At 36.6% G+C, this 16749-nt stretch overlaps 2 protein-coding genes and 2 non-coding genes across 5 annotated transcripts; 3 read left to right on the top strand and 1 right to left on the bottom strand.

The window, feature by feature from the left end:
* The first annotated feature begins 524 nt into the window (after positions 1-524).
* EIFISO4G1 (MIF4G domain-containing protein / MA3 domain-containing protein) lies at positions 525-8731 on the top strand. Its single transcript, XM_086600896.1, has 9 exons — positions 525-910; positions 2795-2866; positions 3525-3620; positions 4837-4995; positions 5685-5785; positions 6423-6510; positions 6610-6960; positions 7079-7321; positions 7408-8731. Exons 1-9 carry the CDS (start codon positions 746-748, stop codon positions 8458-8460), a joined length of 2328 nt encoding a protein of 775 aa, XP_086457022.1. The 5' UTR covers positions 525-745; the 3' UTR covers positions 8461-8731.
* On the top strand, positions 1236-1341 carry LOC147508358 (small nucleolar RNA snoR103). Its single transcript, XR_015219702.1, has one exon. It is a non-coding gene; the product is annotated as a small nucleolar RNA snoR103 (small nucleolar RNA).
* A 188-nt stretch (positions 8732-8919) lies between the features above and the next one.
* On the top strand, positions 8920-15205 carry MPS1 (multipolar spindle 1). Of its 2 annotated transcripts, none has more exons than XM_086600897.1 (10): positions 8920-9057; positions 9132-9189; positions 9268-9426; positions 9510-9569; positions 9705-9784; positions 9874-9931; positions 11076-11186; positions 12454-12646; positions 13890-13960; positions 14821-15205. In XM_086600897.1, exons 1-10 carry the CDS (start codon positions 8920-8922, stop codon positions 15003-15005), a joined length of 1113 nt encoding a protein of 370 aa, XP_086457023.1. In that variant the 3' UTR covers positions 15006-15205. The 2 variants fall into 2 exon arrangements, with proteins under 2 accessions (XP_086457023.1, XP_086457024.1); XM_086600898.1 differs by having other exon boundaries at positions 13890-14015.
* Positions 14137-14208, bottom strand: TRNAD-GUC (transfer RNA aspartic acid (anticodon GUC)). The gene has a single exon. It is a non-coding gene; the product is annotated as a tRNA-Asp (tRNA).
* Positions 15206-16749: the final 1544 nt, after the last annotated feature.

Here is a 16749-nt window from a genome sequence, read left to right as displayed (position 1 = left end):
GTTTGTTCTTAATATATGTATTTCGAGAACATCTAAACAATCTCGAAAACATCCTGCGTCCAATGAAATTCAGGGCAATGATCAATTTGTAATAAATCAAAATATTGTTCTGTTTTGTAATTAATTTTGTGTCTTTATTTAAAAATATTGATGACGTTGCCTCCTGAAATCGCATATGAGTATTTTCGCTCACTGTACAATAATAGATTTAGACGTCACAATTTACCATACTCCACAATAATGGTGTAAATTGTAATAATATTTCCCTTTAATTTTTTTTTCCTTCCCAATTTTAAATGTGGTCCTTGTACGATGTATCTAACCATCTCATCAAATTACACAACTATTGTGTATAACGTAAAAGGGGTGCACGAGCCAACTCACACAATTATGAAAGTAGAAACCCCTCAATAGTGTGTGCCCAAAGAAAGACAATGACACCTAAATTCCTCTTCCGTATATACTACAAAAACTTTACCTAAGTTGGAAACTACTATAAAACAAGAAACTATTTTTACAACACAATAAATAAATAAAAAAGAAAACAGTAAATTGTGATAATAAAAAGGGTTTTCTTCCCTTGCCTCCAACCCTTTCTCTCTCTTCACTCCTCTCTTTTGAGGATAGACAGAAAAACAATAAAACCCTAAATTCTCCTCTATCATTTATATTAATTCCCTTCCTATCCCGTTATTTGTTTATATAGGAGAATTTTTTTTCCCTTGTAAGAGAGATCAATCGAGTTATGCAGGCAGATCAGACGGTTTTGAGCTTGAGACCTGGTGGTGGTGGTAACCGAGGTGGTGGTAGTAGATTCCTTGGTCCTTTTGGTAATTTTGGTTCTATTTCTTCTGATCTTCCAATCCTTAGACCTCATGGCGGCGGTCTTGCACCATCTTCTTCTCTTAAGGTTTGACTCCTCTAAACTTTATTTTATATTAGATCTACGATTTATTTTCAATAATGGGCTTGTTTTTTTTTTAATTTTTTTCAGCTGGGGTATGTAAAGTTTTGATTTTTATTACTTTTTTTGGATTTTGTTCAATGATTTTCGATGTATATATTGATTAGATTGGAAAAGTTAGGATAATTGAAGATTCTTTTTTAAGAAAAAAAGTTATAAAGTTTTCTTTTTCCTTTTATTAAAAAGTGAAAAAGTGAAGATTGGAAAATTTTGATAACGTAAAGTAAGAATTGAATTTTGAAGGGTTGATTGTCCTAATTCTTGGTGGGATGCTAATCATGTGTGCCTGCTGTAAATATGGACATATAGTATTTCTGTAGGCTTTAGGTGGGCATGCGGTGAATATAGCATTGTCCATAAAGAATCTATGTACATTTAGATACCTATTGAGGGCATACCCGAAGGTAAATCGTATGTCTCTAGTCTGGAGCTCTCGGTGTTTGAGTGATTATATAGATGCCTGTGCGTATTCAGTAAGGTCTACAGTTGTGAGGTTCACTGTGCATATTTGACACTTGATAAATTGAAACTTGTTTTGGGATTTTGGCGCACACCAAGCTAAATAGTCAAGCGTGGGAGCAGTTCCTGTCATCACATGGGAGGGGGTTTGTAAGGGATAAAACTAGGATGAGTATTTTCAACTAGAAAAAGGGTTAGTTGGATATGTAACAGTAATTGAATATTTTGGTGATTATTGTGTTGTTTGCGGTGATAATTATCTTAGGGTCTGCGTTGACCTGATATGCTATTGTTGTAACTAACTAACTGCCTAAGACACTGAAAGTTGAAGATAACTAGTTATTATCAGTAAGGTTAATCTTCTCTCAATCCACTTTGCATTGTGTGCAAAGTGTATGTTTTCTATCTTAATAGATAGATATGGAGTATGCATCTCTACTATAATTCACCTCCTGCTGTCAAAGTGGCTTGTGAAAATAGCTTGGATTTGTTGTTCTTTATTGTCGTTTTCCGAATGCGTTTTCATCCACAATAGAATTGTCTTTTAGAGGGGTAATTCATACTTCTCCCTCAAAGGGGGGAGGTATTCTGGAAGAAAAATGTTAGTCATCCCTCAAGCGGGGAATCACCTAGACACCCCAATAAAATACGAGGATTTTGTGGATTTCTAGGAAGTGTACTCTGTTCCATATTCCCCCAATGTGTTGATATTCACAGTATTAAACACAAAACGGTTGATAATCACAGTTTCTTTGTCCTTTGGATAAGTATCTTTGTGCTCATATCCCCTTGTAAGAATAGCTCCTTGACATTCATTATGAAATGACGAAGATGAAGTTGTTATTGACAATTTGACATGCACATTTTGATCAGTCAGTAGTTTCATTTTCAAATGTTTTTTTCTATAGCTAATATTGCACAGATATGTTAACATGGTTAATAATTGAAAAATTGCACAGTCGAATTCTTATAGTTGACAGAGCTCATTTCATGACTGAGTGATTTATCCATTTTTTAAATAATGTCAGCAAATTTTAATCCCTTTTTAATAATGCATGGAAAAAAGGATAAAGGAGATGGAAACAAAGGAAATCGTTTCCTCTGTTGAAGCACACCAAGACCCTGTAATCAACCCAATGGTGTCTATGCCAAATATTCCAGCAGAGCACTCCCACTTTTGGTGCATGGTCCACCAAGAGGAGTTTTTGACACGTTCAATACGTTTACAGATTTGTCTACTTTTGCAAGTAGTCCTGTACTTATATTTTCCTTCTACTTTTCTCCTTGTTTATCAATCACCAATTTGGTTACATTTGCCGAAAACATAGTCATAAAAAGTTCCGACTTTCTCTAATTGCTATACTGTAATAGACAGGAGACCCGTGGTCTGAAGGTCAGGAGCGAGTTAAGTACACCAGAGACCAACTTTTGCAGCTACGGGAAGTAAGTCTATTTCTTTAATCCTCGTTTATGTATTGAAGTTTCGATCTACTGATTATGATTCTGCAACATATTAGCTCATTCTCTATTATTGGTCTTTTAAGTTACCTTGTTTGATATATGTTTTTATTGCTAATTGGTCAACTGCATTGCCTATGGGATAAATGTCCTCATTCCTATTATTTTTTATTATTTTTTAAAGAAATTCTGTGTTTTTGTTTGGATGTTATAAATGCCACAATTTTCATCTTTTAGCTTTATTTTAGATAAGTTGCTTGATAGTGCCACTGTCGTGAATCATGATCTAGCGACCACTATATATCCAATAAATTGTTGTGTTTTTCATGTAACCTTGTGTCCTTGTCATTTTTTATGTATCTATTGTATTTATCCATTTATCCCATCTCACCTTATAAAAAAAACTGATAGCTATTTTATGATTTTATTTCGTCCTTTACCTAATTACTGGAGTCACTAGTATAATGAAACTTTAGATATTAAGGGAAACCTTTTGATGTCAAGAAGCTAGTTATCCACTTGAATCATGTGCCCTTGGGGAATTTCTCTCTGTTACTCTATCTATCTTGTGATTCATTATAGATTCTATAGCTGTTATTTCACACTGTAGGATTTATCTGCTTGCATTCTTTTCGTCATATAGGCTGTTGCTGTCCGTGAAGACATACTGAACATCAAACGAGAAATTGAGGCCGAATTACTTGGTGAGGATCAGAGCTGGGGCCGTGGAGATGCCAATGTAAGGTTTCCCTGTTTATATTTGGAGTTGTTATCATGTTCTAACATCTAAGTATATGAAAAACGTTTGATGAAGTATGCGACTTAATCATGTGATTTTTTCTGATAAACAAAGTGTGGTGTAGTCCAAAATGGAACTCTTGTCTATTTCGTGTAGGTAAACACATTGAACTATCTCCTCTTCACTTGTTACATACATTGTTATCGTGCGTTCTTTGTGCCAAAGTTCGACAACATGAATACCCACTTACAGATTTATGTAATTCTCTTTGGAGTAGGTTCTGTTTACAACACTTTTAATACAATATTTTGTACTTCACCACATAGCACACCCTACACGATGAATTAAAGGCTGTTTTTTGGTGGATATGATCTTCCTACTATGGAGAACACCTCCACCAAAAAACATCTCACTTGAACATTTTCAACACTGCCAAAAGAGAGTTGCACAATCAAAAGTTTTGTACCATCAAATAAATTCGTACTTTGGAAACAACTTTTGACAATGTCAAGAAATTTTCAGATGAGCTAATTTTTTGTGGAGAGTACCTTCACTGTGGGATAGTCATTTCCTCCAAAAATGCGGTCCTAATTCATTTTGTAGGGGTTCGTTCTCTAAAGTATTGTAAAAAAGTGTTGTAAATGGAACAAAATCATTCTCTTTTTAGCAGTTAAATTGGTCTTGTAATTGTGTAAATATAGAATTTCTATCCCTATGTCTAAGATATGCAAACTCCATTGATTTTATCTCTATTGTTTGGATACTGATAGACACATGGTTTATTCTTTTTCTGTTAATGGTAACCTAAGCTACTATTCTGACACCAAGAGTGGTAATAAGGGGTAGGTATGGTGCGTCGTCTTAGATGGTAATGTGTGAGAATGTTTATGATAGATCTTGGGTTTTTCAGATACAGAATACCGAGAGACATTCATCTAGCTAAAAAAGAGTTGTGAGTGTAGTGAATACTTATTAGTGATGTAAATGTAATGCAACGACCCGTAGGCAGTTAAAGTGGTGGCAGTGGCACTATTGTACCTAGGTTTCTTTATGTACCATAAATAGTTGGTGGGTATAGTTTTATTCATGTTTGGAGCCTAATTGTGAGAGACACGGTCACGCAGTACTCTTAGAGATTATGTTGAACTTGCTGTTCATGGATGATTGGATGTAAAGTGAGTTCTGTTAACTTATATTGATTTCTTCCCTTTTCTAGGCTCAAACTCAATCTCAAAACCGCTACTCTGAGCCAGACAATCGTGATTGGCGTGGGCGATCCTCTCAATTACCTGCCGCTGGAGAGGAAAGGTCTTGGGGAGAAAACAAAGACTTGAGACAGCAGGAACAATTGAGTGCCCAGTTTTCGAGGGCCCAGGTAATTACTAATATTGTATTCCAAATGTGATTGTAATGTACGCCTTGTTTTTCTGCATATACTTAATAGTAGGGAACGTTCTGCTTCTTGTACTCAAGTTTCAGTATTGTTACTATTCATGGAATCCCCTAAGCAACAGTCATTTGGAATGGAGTGCAGGCTCTTAGTTCTGGGATTAAAAGCTTATTGAGCTTAGTTCACTTTTACACTCTGACATGCTCAGAATACATACTTATTATGACATTTGAGTTTTTTGTTCTTATTTGTATTGGTGCTACCCGGATTGGTGGCAATCTTATTAGTTGTGTTAGTAACCATGTTATTTTGACACGGATACGAAGTGTCTGACACGGTGAAATATAAAAATTTGAGGTATATCACATACAATGTGTTGACTGTGTCACCTTTGTTTTTTTGTTTATTTATAATATAATTATTATTTTTATCTGAAGTTAGTTTTACAGATTCTAGAATTGTGGTGTTCATACCGACTCCGAAATTTATTGATCCTGACTTGTGTGTGTATTCTGACTTTTGGCTCAGATATTACCTAGTAACAGTAAAAAAATGCTGAGTTATTTTTTAAAAACTTCTATAGTGGTGTTCACGTTCATTATAAAATGTAGTGTATATTATATTTATGATCATTACGACACCGGTGACTGACATACACTGTAAACTTGTTCTAGATCGGAGGTCCTACTGCCACTCTCATCAAGGCTGAGGTGCCGTGGTCAGCTCGAAGGGGGACTCTCTCCGAGAAAGATCGTGTATTGAAGACAGTGAAAGGGTAAGAGGAATGGAAATGTTTCTTTTCTATTTCCTAAAATCTAGATTGTATGTTTACAGCGTTTGATTGACAAACAAAATTACCAATCATGTTGTGTTTCTAAATTTATATATTAATTGTTGACCCAGTTTTTCTTTCTAAATTTTTGTTGGCAACATAGAATGTCTATTTTTTTTTGATAAATTAATGTTGGGTGTTCAGACTAGCTGACTCCAACTCCTGTTGATAAATTTTAACACGTGATTCGTTTTGTTCTCAATGCCCACTTTGTCACATATTACATTAACCCCAAACAGTACGCAATCCCATTTGGAAATCCTGATTTTGAAGTTGTCAATAGTATGTCTCTGCTTCTCCTTTCTTCTTCGTCTCTCTTCTTCCAAATGTCAGTAGTCAAACGAAAAAGGTTTTCCCTCCCTCCTTTTTGCATGCTTTTTTCTTCTTTTTTTTTTTTTTTTTTTTTAACGGTTAAAGAGATTGAACATTAACTCGTTTGCATCTGCTTGTCTGTCATCAGAATAAGTGTCGGGATGTCCTACTCCGATTTGTTTAAAATATGTAGTTCTGATGTCACATAGTTATAATGATTTTGTGAGCTGGCAAGATAATTTACTTAAATCTTTTTCCTTTTGTGCAGTATACTGAACAAGCTGACCCCAGAGAAGTTTGATCTACTTAAGGGCCAACTTATTGATTCAGGAATAACAACACCAGACATTTTGAAGGTTTAATCTCTTAAAGTCAACATAAATTGTGTAGTTGTTGTTGTTGTTGTCCTTTTTTCTTATGTGCTTCCGGATTTATGGCATCTGCTTGTTGTGCAGGATGTTATTTCGTTGATTTTTGAAAAAGCTGTACTGGAACCCACTTTCTGCAACATGTATGCAATTCTTTGTTCCGATCTCAATGAAAAACTCCCACCATTCCCTTCTGATGAACCTGGTGGGAAGGATATAACTTTCAAGCGTGTCCTCTTGAATAATTGTCAAGAAGCATTTGAAGGTGCTGAAAATCTCAGGGCAGAAGTCAGGCAGATGACTGCCCCTGAGCAAGAGATGGAGCGTCGAGACAAAGAAAGAATGTTGAAGCTGCGCACTCTTGGAAACATCCGTCTCATAGGTGAACTTCTAAAACAGAAGATGGTGCCCGAGAAGATTGTACACCACATTGTTCAGGTTGTTATCAGAACCCTCTACATTTTAGTCACTCCGACACTCCTCCTTTCTCCAGGTTTTTTTTGATGCTGTGTTTTCCGTTTTAAGTTTTTTAAGCTCTACTGATGATTGATTACAGGAGTTGTTAGGACAAGATCCTAAGATTTGTCCGGATGAGGAAAATGTTGAGGCTATATGTCAGTTTTTCAACACCATTGGCAAGCAGCTGGATGAAAGCCCCAAGTCTCGGCGTGTTAACGATGCCTACTTCAACCGAATGAAGGAACTCACCACGCACCCCCAACTGGCACCACGGTTGAGATTCATGGTTCGTGATGTTCTGGATCTGCGAGCAAACAAGTGGGTCCCCAGGCGCGAGGAGGTATACTTGCTCAATTCCTTTTTCCCGTGAAAGCCTTACATGCTTGAGTCCTTTCTTTACTTACTGTTCCCAATTTGTTTTGACAGATCAAAGCTAAGACCATCACTGAAATTCATTCGGACGCAGAAAAGACTCTTGGGTTGCGTCCAGGTGCAACCGCTAGCATGAGGGTTACTCGTGGTACTGGTGTGGGTGCCATTGGGGGTTTGAGCCCAGGAGGTTTCCCCAATCGACCTGGCGCAGGGGGTATGATGCCAGGAATGCCTGGAGGGAGGAAGATGCCCGGGATGCCAGGAATTGATAATAATGAGAATTGGGAGGTCCAACGCGGCGGTCGTTCGAATCCAAGGGGTGATCTTTCAGCTATGCAGTCTGCTGGGCGTGTCCAGGCTCCCTTTGCCAACAAGCCAACAACTGTCAACTCGAAGCTTTTACCTCAGGGTAGTGGTGGCGTAATAAGTGGGAGAACAAGTCTATTGTTGCAAGGTAGTGGTGCAGGTTCGCCTGTTCGTCCTTCCAATACAGCTTCTACTATTGATCCTGTAGCATACAGTCCTAGTAAGCCTGTCACTTCAGTAGCACCTGTACTGCCGGCAGAGAAACGGCCAGCTCTGCTTGCAAAAATAAACACAGATGAACTTCGTAAGAAAACAGTTTCTCTTCTCAAGGAATACTTCGGCATTCGCATTCTAGAGGAAGCTCTACAGTGTGTGGAGGAGCTGAAAGCTCCGGAATTCCACCAAGAGGTTGTAAAGGAGGCCTTTATGGTTGGACTGGATATGAGCCCGCCCATGGTAGAACCTATTGTGAAACTCCTAGAGTATTTGATCGCAAAGAAGGTTTTAACTGGCAGTGACATTGGTGCTGGATGTCTACTCTATGGGTTTCAGTTGAACGAGATTGGCATTGATTTACCCAAAGCACCCAGCAATTTTGGTGAGATCGTGGCGAAGCTGGTCCTTGCTGGTTGTCTGGACTTTAAAGTGGTGAAAGAGGTTTTGAAGAAGGTTGAAGATGATTTCATCCAGAAGGATATATTTGATGGTACTATCAAGTGCATTAGTGCAGATCCATCCGGTCAGGCAGTGTTGGGGGCACAAGCCGAAGAGATCCAGGCTTGCAAGAGCCTTCTCTCTTGAGACAGATAGGCCTTTGGATGGGGCGTTTGTTATGTGCGTTCAACCTCAGTAAGAGGAAACATCAGATGATAGTTTATTTTTTTTGTTGGGTAATTTTTGTTGTGTTTGTTTTTTTTTCACTTTCTTTTTGACCCCCTCGGGGCGAGCAACTTGTCTGCTGTTTGTTTTAAAAGTGGAGAACAAGTATTTATTGAGAGTTGTATATCCTCCGAGGTCATCATATGAGTGCTTTTTTATTTATATAAGCTGAGTACTCAAAAGTTGAACATAACCGAACCGAATCTGATTTTGTTTTATGTACTATTTCCACGCCAAAATTTCGTTTCGTTTGTTCTTTTATGCCGAGAGACTCGAAATATCGTATTGGTCGATATATTAGATAACAAGGAGTATAAATAGAGTTGTTTCTCCACTCATTCATTTCAAACACTAAACACTGGCGCGTCAGAGAGAAAAAAAATGGCTGCATCTGAATCATCAATAAAATTTGCAATAGCAGTTGCTATTCTTCGATCTAAACTCCTCGTCTCCAAACAACAAACTTCAGTAACAACAACTTCTCTTTCTCAACTCAAGCATAAAAAATGGAAGAAAAAGGTTTTAAATTCTCTCTTCTTCTTCTTATCTTTGATTTGATGTAATTAAAATCATATTTTTGATCGAAATTTCAGGCAAAAGATAGAAAACAAGAGATTCTTCGATTCAAACAACAGCTCAAAGAGCTCGAAGGTTTAATTAATTCTTCTATTATTCATTTCAGTGAAGATAACGATAACTTTAGCTTGTTTTGTTTTTTTATTTTCTCAGATGGATTTGAAAACGATCTGTTTCCACCGAATGCATCGTGCAAGTGTTATTTCTTTGATAATCTAGGCAAATTTGTTACTACTAGTAATTCTGATAATCAAGAAGATGAATCTGATCGACGAGTTAATCAAGTGTTGCATCGGAGGTTTCTTAGACAAGGTTACATCTTCTGTTTTTTTTACCTCCCTTTTTATTCTGTTTTGCTTTTGTGAAATGTGAAGAGTTTTGTTAAAAAATTTCAGTGAGATTGAAGGAAAGGAGGAAAAGATCAGATGAATCTGTGAAACAAAGATATGTTTCAGGTAATGTTGATTTGATGATTATTCACTTTTCATCAATTTTACTGGGGAAGATTTGACCTAGTTACTAATTTGATGTATGGGAAAGCATTGATTGCATGAAAGGTTAAGGCAGTTTTTATTTTGTTGTGATTGCAGAGTTGAATGTGGATTATGAGATAGAGCAGCTTAGTATATCGGTTGATTATCTAGTGGACCTTTGCAGAACTTTTAATCCTGTTCGTGTTCTGCCTTATTTTAGTGAAAGTTTCTTTTCTTGGTATTGTTTACGGTTTTGTTTTGATGTTGTATATGTGACTTGTTGTAGGTGGAAACTCATACTTCTTTCTTGAATTTGTCGCATCAAGCTGTGGACTTCATTTTAGGTATTATCTGTTTCTTTTGAAATAGGAATCTGTATTTCCATTCAGCTAAATGACTAGTAGACTTAGTTTGGAAGCTTGTTGCATTCTAAGTCCTTGGGTTTGGAAAAACAATCGATTTGGTAGGGCAAGAAGAAATGGCTAAGTGCAAGACTATAGTTTAGATTGAATGGAATGCTACTTTAGAGGTTTAGCTGTTTTAGATTATAAAGATAGAAAAAATCAGCAGGTTAGATCTCAGAAGAGATATGGTGAAGAAGAAAGTTTAGTCTTTCTAATTTCGTGTATAAATCCTGTTGTTCATATGGTTGGATAGGAAGCTTCATGTACATGCGTGGGAGCTATGGAACTATGCTAAAGGACATTGGCTATGTTTAAAATTTATGTCTCTTGAACTTCAGGCTGTTACTTGGCCATACTCTTCCTCATATAAGATGGACTGCACATGTCACAACAAAATCTTTAGGAAGGTGATTTTTTGTTTAGATGGTTTTCTAAATGGTTAGGTTTCGTTTAAGTTTGGACAAATTTTCAGGATCCATTCTCCATTGAATCCCAGTCTTTTTTTCCAGTTAAATTGCATGTCGGCTACAACTTTGCTTTGGGACAATTTATAAGCAATGATACTTAGTCCTGCTCATTCATTATAACGAACACTTTAAAACCGAATATGTAGGACCAGTATTAATGTATTATCTAGGTAGTCATGTAAGAAGGCAATATCCCTTATTGCATATTGTTAGTAATCTATGGCATTGGCTACATCTAAGCTTCATTTAGAGGATTTCATTTATGCCAGTTTCATTTTCTCCTTAGATTGTCTGTGTGGACATTGATAAGTTTTTTCTTAAAAATGTAATTTGTTCAGTTCATGCCATTTTGCTTTTGAGTTACATTGTTCGATTCTATGATGCAAGCACGAATAATGATGTTTGTTTAAAACATGTGTGCGTTCCAGTATTTCTATTCTCTTCCGACTTGCTGCCAGTATTCTAAGTAAAACGTGAAGACTTTAGCTAAACAATAGAGTAAAGTTTCTGTAACCATGGTATATGCTTTGAGTCTTCACAGGAATAAACAGGTAATTAATGTCTAAACAGATTCGGTGTGTATTTTCTTTGGACTGATTCATGTTTTTCTTGTGAAGTTACCTTGAAGAAATTAGCCAGAGAAAAGAACAGAGGATGTATTGAAGGAATCGTAAATGGCTTGATTACAAGATTGGTTGGAAGAATGTGTACTTCTTTACAAAGAGATGGTAAGAAGCTATATTCTCGAAATGTTACGCATAAATATTCTTGAATTGTAGGTAATGCATTGAAGTTTAGAGTATAAAACTGTGCTGCATTTGTCTACTGATTGATGGTTTTATTGGGGAGGTTGTATTTTATGGTGGTTGTCGAGAATCAGTTGATCTGGTCTTATTCCCTCATGTTTCTTGTATACTATAGTAAATGTGGATACTCTTGATTATAAGTTCCGTAAAGGGCAAACACTCCATCCTAATGTGTTTTTATGTCATTGAAAGTTATATCAAGTTATTAACAAAGCCCTACTCCTCAAGTTTTGGTTTTTGTTGAATGAATTGTGTTCCTGTTTTTGACAGAGCCATGTGTTATTATTCAGGTGTCTTTAAATCTGCACACTGTCTAAATTATCTTCTCTTCAGTCCACTGTTTTACAACCCTCTGAACAATTACACTATCTTTCACTATAGTTGTTCGCCATGAAGAAGTCGTTGTAATCATTTTCCCTTAGTCTTTGATTTATTTATATCTTTTTTAGTATTGTAACTCGTTCTCTGTTCAGTTTTGGAGACACACCCAATATTCAACTTCCAAACAAATATTGTGAGAGGTTATTCGCGATTTGAATAGTCTCTCTTATTTTCGTTTTTGTACATTCCCTTACGAATCAATGCTATATTTTCAGTTTCTCATAATCTCATGTACTCCTTATCTCCATTTATGAATAAATTGGTAGGGGTGCCTAACCTTCCTCTTGCGTGTATACAATGTACATTCTAGAGTGTTTACCAGGAAAAGAAAGTACCTTCCTCCCTGATCCATCCATCTCATGACAACTAATGGAAGTGACTATTTCTAACCCTTAATTCTTACTAGTGTCCATTCTGCTTGCATTTTTAGTGAAACATATGCTCCTATTTTTCATGTGGACCATTTAAGCTGTTTGTATTTCTGAAATATAGACCAATTATTCTCATTTTGCGTCGATCCCTATTATTCTCATTCTGAAATCCTAGCTTTCATCAAATTATAGTTACCCACTGAAAAATTTATGGCGATGGTTCATAAAATCTACTTAAAATGCTTTCAGTAGTTACAAATTTACACTTGCACGGGATGCTGCTTTAAATTGGTGCAAGATATAAATTTTGGAATATCTGGAATGTATAAATTTCATATATCTGCAATCTTATTATCATTTATAACTAGTAAAGGCTTTTTGAGATTTCTTTTACTTGGCTTACTTTTGGTTTTTGTCCAATTTTATTTCTGTTACAGAATCATCTTCTTCTCATTCTGATGCCCAATTCTGCGTTCAGCACTTGCTTCGTAAGCTTGGAGTTGAATCATATATTGGTCAACGCATAATGCTTGCAGCTTCTCAAAGGATATTGGTATTAGCTGACAGCTTGCTTTTCATGGATCCATTTGACGATGCTTTTCCAAATGCACATAGCTGCATTTTTTTGTTGTGAGTACCCCATAAACAATGGTTGACTTATACTACTTCTAATTATTCTTTTAGATGCATAATACCATAAGTGTAAGTTGTACATTATGTATTTGGAGACTGGTGAATATGTTATACCAGCTAACTTTTGGATGCGTCTACATCTTTCGTTTTCCAACTAGATATCTGTTCCCAATCTATGAATCTCGTGTTGATTAAAGAAGCGTTGATTAGAAAATCTCATTGTAGTATATAAATTTATCCTTTCGTATTGTATTTGCTTGTAAAATTAAGTAAATCAGTAGTAGTGGAAAGAATGTGCAAGTCGCTGTAGGTAATTCTTGCTGGGAGTCATTATATAGCATCTCTTGGCCATAATACTAACTAATTCTTGCTGGGAGTTGCTGTAGCCCAAAATATTTGAATTCACTTGTTATAATCATTAAAGAACATGAACACTGTGTCACTTTGAATTATATTAGCTTGATCTTGTAGGGTCTCTGTGATTTTTGAACCTTTTTTATGAAATGAGGTGAATCTCCAGTTTTGTGGAAGCTGTTACAGTTGTTCAATTCTGGACCAAATCTTCAAGTGACCACAGGCAGTCTGCTAATGTGGTTGCTACTTGCTAGGCGGTTTGGAAGTATCACCTGTCGGAGGTGCTTAGTTTAGTATTAGTAATATCAAAAATAAATTGGTGAAAGTACACTCAAACTTATTAAGTTCTTGCACCGAACTTCTCGTTAGTTTTAATCTTTTTACTTTCTAGTTTCGGAGTTGGTGTGTAGAGATTTCAAAACAACGTAGGCATTTATTAAGTACCTGCTTTTGGTTGAAGATTTATAGCTATTTCAGTATATTATTGCATAGCTAGCGTGCTGGTATTTAGTTTGATGACTCTGTGACTAAAGATAACAGCTCTACCTATGATTACCCAAATTTATAATGCCGAACATGTGTCTGGCGTGTTTAAAACTATTGGAGAATGTTGTTTCTTGCACCACTGATAGACTAAAAGTTTAGTAGAAGATAACTTGTTAAGTATTTCCCAAAGGGAATGAAATTTATACAGTAGTTCATTGCATTTCAATCCCCGCTCGGTAACCTACAAAATAAGAGAAGCTATCATATATATTCTGACAATTATATTTTGTCAAATACATGGATAATAAGAGTTAAAGAGAGGCTAATGGCAAGTGCAGATTTCTTGATATTTCGTATTAAGGTTGTGCTTTGTGCCTGATGCATCTCATGTCAATGGCAGGATCCAGCTTGTTGAATTTTTGATAGCAGATTATACACAATCTTGGGCGAGCAATGAAGGCATGGAAATGAGTACGTATATTGGCCACTCAGTTCTCCTTACGGTAGCTGCAATATAGTCATCATGGTATGATCTGTAATGAGGTCCTCTACAAATAGTCATAAGCCCTTTTATCAGTATGCACATAGAGAGATCTACTCGCTAGAGCAGTTTCATAGAAAAAAAAATATATATTATATATATATTTCGCCGTTGCCGGGGATCGAACCCGGGTCACCCGCGTGACAGGCGGGAATACTCACCACTATACTACAACGACTTAGTTGTTCAATAAACACTTTAAATAAATATCTCTCTTTTGGTTCTCGTATAAATGTTTCCAAAAAATCATCACGGTATGAGAGGATATGTAATGAAGCTCTCTATGAAGTCACAAACCTCTCAGGATAGCTAGATGTTTGATAAAAACATGATGCACACATGCAGAAATGTCCTCCATTGTGGACTTTCAAAGCAATTTATACGACAACAACGATCGTTAGATGATAATATAATGTACTCAATTATACCCGTAACTTGCCCAGTTCTCCTTATGGCATCAAAACATTTATCATAGTTTGATTTGTGATGAGGCACTTTACCAAGTCACAACTCACGAGCATACCCCTCCGTATGCCGTATGCTTGCCTGCGCCCTCCAGAGACGCACTATTATTGACTACAAAAGCTTAGGAACTCGGATGATTTTTTTGGCGTGGGGATTCCTACCACTGTACTACAACGACTAGTTTTAGACATAAACGGAGTTCATGCCTTCTACTATACCTCTGCTATGGATGTCCAAATTCTACAATGAGGATCATGTTTTTTGATTTTCTGTATATACCGCATATGCTGTCTCCCATCTGACTTAGATGTGCTTGGTGATGCAGTAATATTTGAGGAGTGGTTGAGATCCATTCTTCAAGCTCGGAATGCATTAAATCTATTGGAAAGCAGGAATGGACTCTATGTGCTGTACATGGACCGCATAACTGGCCAATTGGCTAAACAAATGGGTCAGGTCTCTTGTTTCCAAACACTAAATCCGGATATCCTTGAGACTCTGTTCTACTGATTGGGTTTCTTCTGGTAATCAAAGATAGTATGTCATTCTTCATACATTTATCTGATAATACCAAATATTCATTTTTTAAGTTGTAGATTTCAGTCGCATCAGATTTGTGTATGTGTTTATAATTGAATGCCAATTCTGTGAACGTGGAGATATACTTCTCATTCTCTTCAATTAGCCTATATAAATTTTGATTTGTTTGACTAATCGCTTCATAAAATATTCTGGTTTCTGAAATATCTGAGATGATTCACAGGATAATGTTATTCACTAATGCCTCGAGGGCTCAAGGTACCTAATAAGTTAAAATTTGAAATGTAACTTGCTGTATTCAGATTTGATTTCTTTAGTGACTTGACTTTGTAATATATTTTCCTCATTTGGGTCATTGGTTGATACTTCTTCAATCTCCTTATTGAATTTGATTATCTAAAATGAAAATACATTAATTTAAGTACAAGCAGGTCTAAAAACTGGATGTTGTGGAGGTTATGTCAATTGTTATGACTTATGATTATATATTTATATAAGAGTTGTGGCGATTCCAATTCGGGTTCTGAGTCAAGGCTATGCTAAATTAATCAGCAACATATAAGAAATATACAAGTTGGTCGGCACATCTGTATTGAGAAGGTGTTTGGACCGTCGGATTGTGCCCAACCCTTCCCTAATTTGTTATATAGATAAGATGTAGAGCCAATTCTCTGGACGTTGTTCATCCACTATTGACTGCGAGCCGTGTGGCTGTATAAGACAAATGTACTGTCTCTCTCCTACTACATGGACCAAGTATTTAGAAATGAAGACTCGGCTTCTTATCAGTTCGCACGAAATTACAACACATGACCCCCAAATCCCCAATACGCCATTACAACGGCCCAGATCGAGTTGGAATGCCGTCACATTCGTTAATGCTCAACAAAAGTCGTCCACTCGTCCTATCAATATTTGACCGTCATAGTAGACGCGCTGAAAAGCAAATGCCTGTCTGTTTCCGTTCTACTTTAAATAGAACTCCAGCAACATTTGCATCATACAATTACAAACTACAAAAATCTAATCATCTAAAAACCGGTCTTGTGCAAGCAAAGAACTAAATATGAAATTGCTACTCTCTCTTTCATTCATCCTTCTTTTAGCCTCTCAACTCCTTCCAAGTTCAGTTCATGGACAAGTCTTGGTTCCAACAGCCAAAGGTTTGACTGATATTCAGCAACAAAAGGTTTTGGATTCTGTTGGTGAAGTTCCAAAGATAGATAAAACAGACTTGGGTTCTTCCTTCCATTCTCGAAAGTTTGCAGTCCACATCAAAAGACGCGGGCGGGGCGCCGCTAGGGGTGGTGCAGTGGGTACTGGCTCATCGAGAAGACATTCCGCTGCATTTCAAACGCCAATCTCTTCGTTGTCCCTGTATCTTACTTTTGGAGCTTTGGTTCTATTAAATTTGTTCTGATAACAAGTTTTCATTTTCTACGTATGTGTAAGTGTAGATTCTTGTGAGTGTAGCTCCTGAATCTTTGGGCACCTCTAAGGAGTGCTATTGTAAGTAGTGTGATTTGTTGGGTTTGGCGTCTGTCCTAAACTTGAAGCTTTTCCTGTATATAGCTGATTATTTATTGTTTTGAAGTGAATTGGAATAAACATCAACTGAGATTTTGTTCGATTTTAATTGCATCTTTCTATGTTCCAGTGTTAAGTGTTTGGTTGCACTAGGGTTTCTTCAAGCTCATACATGGATCGAGAGATG

Source organism: Coptis chinensis, chromosome 3, assembly GCF_015680905.1.
Source record: "Coptis chinensis isolate HL-2020 chromosome 3, ASM1568090v1, whole genome shotgun sequence".
Classification (NCBI taxonomy): Eukaryota; Viridiplantae; Streptophyta; class Magnoliopsida; order Ranunculales; family Ranunculaceae; genus Coptis; species Coptis chinensis.
The sequence above is the reverse complement of the archived record's forward strand: the minus strand, read 5'-3'. Positions and strand labels throughout refer to the sequence as shown.